General features: G+C 36.2%; 1 protein-coding gene across 4 annotated transcripts in view; it reads right to left on the bottom strand.

Moving 5' to 3' along the window:
- Positions 1-424: 424 nt before the first annotated feature.
- Positions 425-11,601, bottom strand: part of PDLIM5 (PDZ and LIM domain 5) — a 214,603-nt gene continuing 203,426 nt past the window's right edge. For all 4 annotated transcript variants that reach the window (XM_027116933.1, XM_027116934.1, XM_027116935.1 and 1 more), the window contains 4 exons: positions 11,046-11,226; positions 8,294-8,414; positions 5,718-5,833; positions 425-4,287 (listed from right to left, as the gene is read on the bottom strand). In XM_027116933.1, the coding sequence (XP_026972734.1) occupies positions 4,198-4,287; positions 5,718-5,833; positions 8,294-8,414; positions 11,046-11,226 (508 nt within the window). In that variant the 3' untranslated portion in view covers positions 425-4,197. The remainder of the gene's footprint in view (positions 4,288-5,717; positions 5,834-8,293; positions 8,415-11,045; positions 11,227-11,601) is intronic.

Raw genomic sequence — 11,601 nt, 5'->3', positions numbered from 1 at the left:
GTCCTATGTGTTTCTGATATAACCAAGATCTTGTCTGAGAGGACTCAGGAACGGAAACCACCAACCTAAATTAAGCTTTTGCTGGCAAAAAAGATTTTATAGGTAGTTCTGTAAGAAAACCTTTGATAATCTTACATGGGGGACATTTTGGCCAGAAAACACTGAATGACAGGGAGGCTTGTTCTGGTTTGAGCACTGAATGGGGACTTATTGTGAACACACACTGTTGAGTCTTAAGCCTATAAATCTGGTACTGGATTACTGTTTCTTAAAGAAGGAATGACAGATCTCTTATTTTGTCGGTGCATTTTAATGTGCAATGACGTGATTGATAGAAACCAAACAGCAGCTATTAAAATGTCAGATGCAGACTTGATGTTCTTATAAGTTTGGCTTCTGGAGTTTCATATACTGTGAGCAAATACACTTGAATTTGTCTTTTATTCCAATATACAGCCTGCAACAGAAACATTCCTCTCAAATTTACACAGTTGGAAAAAAATCTGAAAGCAATGAACAGACAAGGAATAGATGAGCCTACCTAGCTACAGAAAAGTTAGCTAATGAGATCAGAATGAGTTAAAAATGAAGTAGCGTACCCTGGTCAATGAAAGACATGAAAATGTAGATGACAACTGATGTTGTTTGAATGTGATATATGATACAATATAATGCTTGATAGGACAGGTTACTCCAGTCGATGATTTCAGCAATAAATATTTTTAAAAGAAAGACAATTAGAGCTTACTATCTATTCACAACCATTTATTGTGCACATGCCACATGCAGAGCATAAATATGGATTAAAATAGAATAAAAGTGACAGTATTTTCAAACCTATTGTTTCTGGGACATTTTGATAGGCAAATACCATAAAAGAGGAATTCTCCTGAGAATTATCACATCTCAGCCTATCCTGTGAACATGATTTTTTTTTCCCCATGACTTAATGGAAACCACTTGCCACCCAAAAAGAAAAACCAGGAAAGCCTGTCTACATCACTGCAGCCATTTATTTACTGAGTGTGTGCACATGAAGGTATTACTATACTGATTATATTTCTCATGTGGTTTTTAATTAGAAAATCTATCCAAAAGCAAAACAGCACAGACATATACCAATTGAAAAATGTAAAGAAACAGAAGATAGAGATTAACACATAAGGCAAATGACACATTGAAAATCCAAACCCAAAACCTTAAAACATTTGGGGGGTGATGGGGGACAAAATGAAGCCACATTAAATTTGTGTAAAATTATTCAGTGTGTTTTCCCTTCCCTTATGTCTGAAAAGCTTCTTTCAATAGGAATGACTAAACTCCAAATATCACAAAAATGTTAATATAACTCTAGATTCACACTTGAACAGGGAAGAGGAATTATTTTCTATAAAAGTGGTCCTTGAAAACGGTACCACGAATGCCTTTTTGTTATAGATCATTTGTAAACATAACGCTGAACTAATATTTTGAAGATTAAACTCTTATTTCTACTTGTCTTCATACAGTGACCAAATGATCAGGTTTTAGTTTTAGGCTCTAACTGTAATCTGAATCAACAGGAAATACGAATGCTACAAGCATATGCAGAGGGCATTATTTTTAGGCTGCTGCTTCAGTGAGCAACATTCCGTCCCTGTAAAATGGTGTACATCTGAACCGATCACTAACATCTGGAAACTGGGGAACTCAAGCAGGGGATGCTTTAGAGTCGTGTACTGTGATCTTAATCTGTATTATCCTAAGCACAACATTCCAAAATATACATCTAGAGAGACTGAAAGTAATGCTCTACAATAAAGAGGTAATAATTAAAAAATTGTTACTGACATGGAATATTTATAATCAGAAAAATAAATATTCAGGGAGCTCACCAGAAGATTAAAGTGCTGCCAGTTATTAAAAGATTAATGCTGGTGTATTAAATATGGCATTCCCCACTGTAAAATACAGAGATTCTTCTGGGTTATAAGCAATATTTATTTCACAGGATTAACTGTTTTAGGAACAGACAGAAGAAGGCTTTGCCACAGAAGAGAAGGACAAAGCACAAAGACAAAATGTTAAGTTAGGAAGCGACGTTATCCTTTTAGGGATAAAATTTAGAGAAATGCAACATTATGCTCTACGAATAATATGCAGAAAGAAAAGTGTAATAAAAATGAAGTGCTTAATGTAAGATAACTTTATAAGAAATCCAGGTCAAATAAAATTCTTTGAAGGAAATACCCAAACGCCATTCCAATGCCGCTGACTTATCAAATACTATCTTGGCATATAATCTGTAAAGGCAAAACTAAATAACAACAACAACAAATCTCTACCACACCAAAACAAAACCACCAACTTACTTTATGTTGTGTAAAGCAAAGGACTGACACTAAGATAACGTGACAATGCACACAGCCGGCATGTCTTCTACAGGTGGTTTCAGCAGCATTGGGAAATAATGCACAATTCAGTTCCAGCTTTTAGGAAACAAACAACAAAAAACTTCCTGCCTCCCTACAGATGCAGGGTGAGGAGGTAGTTTGGGGTTGCTGTTGGTGAACCATTTAGTTTGCCGCTTTGTGTCACCCTTCTCACTCTTTTGTCCCCAGTTAATTATTATCTGCATGTTAAGTCTGCTAGACGATAAATTAGCAGCTTTCAGGACAGATACCTTGAAAAGTTCTTAGGGAGGTTAAACAAATATTATAGCCTAAAACCGCCCTCTCTAACAAACATGCACACAATGGAAGTGAAGTCACAAGTGACTGATGGGACAGGCAGGGCTTGGGGCTCAGTCTCAACTATAAAAGCACCCTTCCCCGAACAAACTTAAATGATAACTCAATGTGATCATGGGCTTTTGTCCATTTTGGTAACAAAGAAATAAAAAACAACTATCAAATGCCATAATCTCTTCTCTCAAATATCAATAGGATCCACAATTTTACCACAATTGCTTCTCTGTCTTCCTGTGGTATCTACATAATTTTTTCCCTAAAATGAAAAAAACAAAGAAAGGCTGGTCTGAATAATTAATCACATTCCTCTCTATACTATCAAACCTCTGTGAATTCCAAACTTCATGATTACATTTGGAAGTGGTTCATTTATTACTGAGAAAGAACTACCAAAAGAAAAAAAAATCTAAATTTTTATCACATCCCCAAGCCAATCTTTTATTTTTCCAATGTAGAACTAAAGAAAAAAATTATTCTGCAAAGAGAAATTTCAAACCTTCATCAGTCAGTAGTATAACTCTGAAACTGATCTAATTGATTCATTGTCCAAAAAGGGGGAATTTAAAAAATTTTCTGATCTAATCCTCTGATTTCCTGTAATTCCCAACAGCATTCTTTTCTCTTTATTCTCTTTAAAGACAGAGAAAACTTTCAGAATCCAAAGTTATTCAACAAGCTCTTTACCTCAGCATGGGGAAGGGAAAGAAAATAGTTTGACTAATACAGGTGGTGAAACATACACAATGAGTAGAAATGGTCATATTTTAATAAAAGGCAAAAATTTAAAGTTTATAAGCTATATGGTAGCTTTTCTGGGGTGGAGGGGATCAGAGAAAAATATAACATCTCTTTTGGGCATGACACATTTTGATCAAAATCTCATTGGCCTTTCCTACTGGAATGATCAACTGTAAAGACAACAACAACAAAAAGTATACAGTTTAAAAAACCCTGACACCTACTATTGATAAAATTCTGTTTAAACTCCTATTTACTGTTTTAAAGATAAACACTATTTTTTTTAAAAAAAAAAACACCATGTTTCACTTATTAATTAAGTGTAAGGCATTTTTATTGCCTTTTATAGATTTACTCACAACTACCTAGTAAGGAAAGAAGGTATAATTATTTCAGCATAGAGGTTGAAGGCTTTTATTCTAAAATTTAATTCTTCACTGATTTATTCTAAGATGAATTTAATAGTCAACCAGGAAACTGGCTTTTATAAAAGTTATTTTATGGGCAGAAAATGCAGGAAAAAAAGTAATAATAAACGCCAAACTGTCTCTTTACTTTATGAAGCCAGATATTTCCTCATAGACTTGGTTTTCAAAGCCTGGAATTTATCCCTTCAGGGCCACTATTATTTTTCAAAACTCCATATAAATATTAAATCTAAAAATTAATCGGTGATTTAAATTCTCCTCTTTCTCTTCAAATTTCTTCTCTTCCCCTGGACTGTTGACTTTCAAATATTCACAGAGTGAGCATGTTTCTTGCAAAGTGGCTTGTCCTTCTTGGAGAAAAAGGTCTGACCTTCCAAACTTTCACAACATACCTGAAAAAGAAGCATTATTTGAGAGAATATCATTATTTTATCAAGTACGCCTAACAAGGGGAAAATGATTTTTTTACCCAATGGATAACATGACAAAGCACTTTAGGTGGTTGTGTTAGACCCCCTAGCATTTCATGATTACTATTATATTCCATGGAATCTTTCAAAAGCAATGAAGAATGACTTTTTCCTGGAATGCATTCTAATTTATTTAAACTCACTGATCATTATTTTTCTCTGTTGGGAATGACTACTTGGCCCTAGTGAAAAAATTAACACATAAATAGGTCACATTAAATATAATTTCTCTTCTCAGATTCTAGTCAATGTTTTAAATCTGCCTCTTGTTGCAGAGAAACAAAGCATTCAGAGAAATAAACCAAAAAACCCAGCACAGTTGCTTTGCCACCCATTCCCAAGCCCCTATTATACAGTCACAGAATATCTGACAGTTATTTTTAATTCATTTCTTTGTTTCTTAAAATGAAAACCCTAGTCAACATCTGGCTGCTGGAAGTTATGTCGTCAGTTAACTATTCACACTTATGTCTTATTTTTCCTACTGTCTTTGTTAATTTTAATGCTCCTGAGCAGATCTACCAGAGAATAGGAGGCGGTAAATCTGCTAACAGTTGTGGCTTTTTTATAGATTTTATGAAGTCTAAGAGATGGATGAGGTAAACAAGACAGGGTTCAATGGTAATGTTTGAGGAAATTATTTGACTTCAATTAACAAGCCTTTTCTCCCTTCCTACAATGGCTTTAAAAACTATTAGAAATATTAAATATAATTAAAAAAAACAAACATCTGAACAGAATACTTTATTAGATATTTACTTCTAAATTTAAAAAATATATATCTTAGGTTCACGTTAATCTCTGAATCTATACTCATCATTAAAAATAAAGCCAAAAATATTAAAATATCAAATGAAAGAGGTAAATATACTACTACAAGTTTATTATAGTCTCAAAAAGAAAAGAACATTCATAGACTATTACTAAGGAAGGAAATGGATCAACGTACAGTTTACTTCCACTGTTAAGTCAGTAATAGATTTTTATAACAGTTTACTTCTATTTTAAGAAGTACCTATGTTTTCATAAATGACTAAAAGTACTCCAATAAAACATAGTTTAAAAAAAGTAAAAGGCTCTTATTGTTTTAAGAAATATATAGCTTCTCCTTATAAACAAAAATGTATCAAAAACAGGATTTTCTCTAAAGGGGTAAACATCACATTATTTTTGAAATTGCTAAACAATTTCAAAAAGTACCGAAAATTTTAATAAACAATTTTCAAAATCACTGTAAAAATATTTCTAGGTTTAAAGCACTGAGAGATATAAAAACTGTTATTCCCATTTAGCGCTTAGGCTAGAACCGGCCATACTGTGCTCCTTCAATTCAGAAACAAGAGTTTACTTACTGAGCATACAAAGCAAGTGTCGTGCCAGGTGTAGGCCAGAGCTTCCAGGAACATGTCACCAGCTTCTATGGGAAACTCACATCCATGGCATATAGTGCCAAAGAGGGCATAATAATCTGTATTGGGGCAGGGGTAGGGGTAGACACAATTTAAACATGCCAAAGTTTTAGAATGATAGGTTTTAGAAAATAGCAACAAAATGGGAATTAAATGAGATGATGAAGATAAAGCTACTAGTAACTGGAAAATTTTCAGATGGCATAAAATTTGGCTTGAGATACACGCGTAGTATATTTCAGGTTACCCCTGGTAAACGTTATATACGCAACTTAACATCCTCTATTATATTTTTCCATATAATACTCCTCAGTTCTGTCCAACTTCTTAAATGCCCAAATATGCATGAAGAAGAACACTGTTCTCTGATGTTATCAATAGCCATGATTGTTTCAATAAAATATAAGAGAACTTCCAGTAACTAGTAACAATGAGACTAATGAACATAAATGAAGAAGAAATACCTGATATTAGCAAATTTCATAGCACATCTGACTTGGTAAGGAAGAAAAACAAGTCACAGGAAACCTCCATGAAGAAATGCTGTGACTGAGTTTCTGGCTGGACTGTATCACAACAATATTAGCCACTATTTCTTTTGCTGTATTTTCTTTTCCATTTTATGACTTCATGCTGAAAATCCTTAGCCAGAGAACACCTCTTACTTGACACAGATTAGAGTCATAAAATATTAATATCTTCCTTCTGAAGAAAGCAGTTTTGACAAGATGTCTCTGTATTATCACTAAATTAGAACTTCCTGGCAATTTTCTTTTCTTTTCTGCAGCTGCTCTTACTATGTGTGTTCACTCATGGTTCGCTCTGTGACTTTGGACACTTCCAATCCCACCTGGGCTGGAGGAGAAAGTAGGCTACCACCCGCGGCGTGAGTCACCTTTCCAGCAATCCTCAATACTCCTCAGTGCCAGCTGTTCAACACGCACCCACAGAGCCCCACTGTGCGCCAGGCGCTGTTCTAGGCACTGGCTGGGGGCACAGGGGAGAAGACAGACGGGGTTGTTCACCTCATGGGTTTTACAGTCTCATTGGGAGCAGGATGTCATCATTTATTATATTTTAAAAATAAATGATAATAAACAACTTCAGACTGTGACAAAGACCATAAGGGAAAGGAAAGAGTGATGCGATAGAGAATAGTTGGGGGAGGTGTATAACACTACACTCTAGAGGAGGGTTAGGAAAGGCTTTGCTGAGGAGAAGACAGTTGTGCTGTGACTTGAAAAAAAGGGGGACAGAAATCACCTCAGAAAAGCTGGGGAAGGACATTCCAGTCAGAAGAAATAGCGAGTACAAAAGCCCTGAGGCCGGAAGTATCCAGCAGGTTCAGAAACAACCAAGGGGCCAGGTATGGCTGGAATCCAGCGACAGAAAATCAGGGGGAGGAGATGAGGTTGGCAAAGCTGGACCTAGGGAGGATCATAGTTTTTACTCTAGTGGAAGCCATAAGGGTGTCAAGCACAAGCTGATTCACCTTCACACAAGTATTACTGTGGCTATCTGAGGGTAGGGGGGAAGAAGATACACCATTTTGGCTGGCAATTATAATGCCCAGGCAAAGAGTGAGGGTGAACTGGAGTTAATGGGGACAGTGGAGGTGAGAGAAATGAATGAATTCCATATCCACTGGGGGTAGAACTGTTAGAATTTACTAATTAGATTGGGCAAAGGAGCGTCAAGTCATGTTGACCGGCCTCAAATTAGAAGCTGACTGCTTCTGTAACTTGACTACTATGGACTGTGCCCTTTGTCCAGCACCACACTTTGAATTGCAGGGTAGAACAACAATGAAACCCCAGAGTGGCAATGGAGGGGTGCTGAGTCGAGGCATAAAAAAGGAGAAATATTTTATTTTTTGAAACATGTATGTGGAGTTGTAATATCTAAGTAAGGATAATATTAATAAGTAAGTGCTAAGAAAGCTCACTTACAGTTTTTGGGAAGGAAAAGGAAGTGTTCACAGTTTAGGTAATAGGACAAATGTCGTAGACTGGTCTTTAGAGCCTGTTTTTAAAAAAATAATCTTAACCAAGGGAGCAGTCCAAACCACAATTACCCTCCCATTCAGTAAAAGTAATAAAGGATTTCCAATTTGTTGTCAAAGCAGTGGTCTTCAAGAGCACATCACTACTATATTCAAAAGTTGAATATTTCTCATTTTTATAACCACTGAAAGTTCACTAGTGGAGTGTAAGGGGTGGCTTTAAGCTACACGATTTGGTAGGATTTATATCCAGAAGTTATTCGGGATTCAAGAATAATAGTTTTCTAAATTGCTTACACGGTCATTTCTCTTAATGAAGCTGGGAATATGTTTTGACCAAGTCACATGCAAATCTTACATATTTTTTTTTGCTATATATTTAAAGTAACATTAAGTGCTCCTAGAACATCCAGCAAAACTATTTTGCCCAATATTTCCTTTTGGCTTTATAGCACTATAAGGGACAATGTTTTGTCTTCATTCAAACCTTAAGAAACTCCTGGCTTTAGGATCTTACCAGTCTCACAGTAGGGCTCGCCGTCCTCCAAGTGAAAGACATTATTACGAATGGGTTTCCCACAGGCCACACACACAAAACAGGAAACATGCCAAGTTTGTTTCAAAGCATTGATGACTTCCTGTTATAGAAAGGAAATGGACGTAAAGAAAGGTGATGATTATTCTACTAGCTGTACCAATACAGTCCTTTTAAACTGACCCAAAGCAGACACACATGCTTTGTCTTTGCCTAAGCTTTTCATCTAATGAACTAGAGATATTTAAGGACAGACTCACAAATCATCTAAACTGATGCATCATATAAAATACGCATTTTCACAAATACACATCAATAAACTTACTTAAAGAATGAGTAGTGTTATTTAAACATTATAAATGTGGTGAATCCAAGTAAGCATTTCATAAGTGTTTGCTACCCTACATTCTGCTTTCCCTGGAAGGGTGTCAGGAAACATTAACTTGTAAACATTTCACAGTATTATCTTGAAAATGTCATGGAGGAATGGCAAAACACTCAAAAACTAAAACAAGCCTATACTGTGTCGCACGATGGAAGCAACAACTTAATCAGTGTAACCCAATCATGTTTAACACATGGTTAGGATCTTGGAAATCAGCTATGGCTGTACTAAGCACACATTCATATGAGTGTCTAAAATTTGAACCATAAAGCCCGGATTCTAGTCAACAATAATCCTATGGTTACATATACCAAGTATCAAAGACCTGGGCCAGATTTTAGTTAGTAAAAGAAGTTCTGGGGAGTTGGATTTGCAAGGAATTGTTTCTTTGAATTGACAGAACGAGATGGAGTCATTAAAAATCATTTTTGGGGCTTCCCTGGTGGCGCAGTGGTTGAGAGTCTGCCTGCAGATGCAGGGGACACGGGTTCGTGCCCCGGTCTGGGAAGATCCCACATGGGCCCATGAGCCATGGCCGCTGAGCCTGCCCGTCCGGAGGCTGTGCTCCGCAACGGGAGAGGCCACAGCAGTGAGAGGCCCGTGTACCGCAAAAAAAAAAATCATTTTTGAAGAATAGTTAACATTATAGGAATTTACTCTTTCCACAACATTTATCACAAAAAGGAGGATGCTATACATAAAGTATGGTTACAATTTTGTAAACGAATTACTCATAAGGAGCAAACTGGAAGAAAACACATCCTAAGGTTAAGAGGAACTCTCTGGGACTGGTAAATATATAGATCATTTTAATTTTATTCTTTACATGTTTTATATTTTCTAATTGTTGTAGAGTGAAATATTTTCTTTTCTAATAATAAATATTGTTGAAATAAAAGACAACAAAAAAAGAAGATGATATAGATAAGTTATTGGCCATAGAAAATGCCATATTTCACTACTGAAGGGCTATGGGAAGAAATGGAAGTTATTTATATCCAAAGAGATCACCATGAACATGTACAAGTGGGCATTCAACCAAATCATTTCTCAAGGCTTCTAGTATCTATTCAACTCTCTATCCTTGAGACAGATTACTATCCCTTCTTTAACAGGTTATCGAACAACTAAAACACAGTCCAGAAAATCTGTCCCTTTAGTGAAGTTCTGGCCCATGTCTGAAGCAATGAGTTTAAGATTTCCATTTCCTAGAACCTCATTTAGTGCTAAGACTCTTACTTAACTTTATTAATCATTCTAGAACTCATGGAATACATTTATACACTAAAAGAGTATTAATGTATTCTACTTATTAATTATTTGTCACTTGAAAAGGTACGGGCTGAATCATTCTCCTCTTTTTCCTCTTCATATACTGTACAAATTAATAATATAGGACTATTCCAGTAGTATATTTATAATTTTAAAGTGTCTTCAAAGTTTTAGACCCATTTAAAGATGTATTCTAAAATTAAGGCTACTCAGTAATTCATACTAGCGTTTCTCTCAATTGGTATGAATTACACTTTCATTATTGTATTTTCATATTGAGAATATTAGAACTCAGCAATGTAATTTCCAAATTTTGCATGAGTTTCATATGAGTCCAGGTACCTTGGCTGCTTCTAAAGTAAAGTTTCAACTCCTGGTCACCCATAGGAAACGCCTTATCCTTACTTCACAACTGCAAGTTGGGCATTCCAGAGTAGGAAATTCATTGATTCATCATTATTTGTCATGTACCTGAACCCTAAATTACTCCCTTTTTGTTTAAAAAAAAAAAAGGTGTGGCTTGATTATTTTTTTATCACATGTATACCTCATAAAACTGAGGTTATATTCTTAAACATTACATGCACTCAAGAAAAATATATCATTTATAAGCCTCATGTTTTATATATTTCATGAGATCTGTGCCCTGAGCTTGAACCCTGACAGATGGGGAAGTGCTGCTCTCAGAAAAGCGATGGAATTTAATTTAAAACAGTGAAGGTGTCAATTCTGAGAACTCAGATGTGTGTGGTCCTGTGCGACCTCTTCATTCCTGAGCAAACAGGGTCCTGTTGAGGTAGCACACCCACAGTAAATTATTTTTTCCCCACAGTGGCTAGACTTTCACCAGACAAGCCAGCACTCAGTAAGACAAAACCAAAGACAACTTAACCCCATGAGTCTGATAGACTTCTACAGACGTCTATTTAGTTTTGTTTTGCAAAAATAAATAGTGATGAAAGCAGAGAGGGGATCAAGCAAGAAGAAAATAGAGAGCAAAAATGACAGAAGGGTTTCATACCAAAAAATTGTTCTGCTTGAAAACTCACTCGGAGTGAAAAGGTTTCCAATACTTACTCCAAGGATCTTCCTCTGGCATCGACCACATACAGGGGCAAAGAATCTCTCATAGCAGAGCTCACAATACAGGGCTCCCTGCTCCTCTACGAATCCAATGTAGGCCATCGTATTTTTGCAGTGAGCACAGTTAAATTCTTCTGGGTGCCAAGATTTCCCCAGTGCCACTAGGAATGGTCCCCTGCCAAAACAAAAGAGATCAAGTTGGCTTAGGAAAGAGGTTTCTAGTTAGCCTGAAGAGGACCTCTTGTACGCAACGTCCAAACAATTAAATACTTGCTCAATTGTCCTTCTCAGGGGTGCTGGAAATTTACATAGGAACTCTGCTGCTTGAAGTGAAAGGGACAGGAGAGAGGAACAAGCACTGAAGGGATTCCTTCAAGAAAGGCCATCTCTGCCCTCTGGTTTTCTGTATTCAAGGGATTTGGTAGTTAGGGTTTTTGAGCTGCAATGGGTGAGTGCGTCATGATTACGACTGAGAATGAGAATATTAACTGTGACAGAAAATGAAGTAACCAGGAAAAATATATATGGGCTAGGCAGAAATGAGAGTTCG

This window comes from Aethalodelphis obliquidens, unplaced genomic scaffold (assembly GCF_003676395.1).
Source record: "Aethalodelphis obliquidens isolate GAN/ISIS:26980383/991018 unplaced genomic scaffold, ASM367639v1 scaffold17, whole genome shotgun sequence".
NCBI classification, from domain to species: Eukaryota; Metazoa; Chordata; class Mammalia; order Artiodactyla; family Delphinidae; genus Aethalodelphis; species Aethalodelphis obliquidens.
The sequence above is the reverse complement of the archived record's forward strand: the minus strand, read 5'-3'. Positions and strand labels throughout refer to the sequence as shown.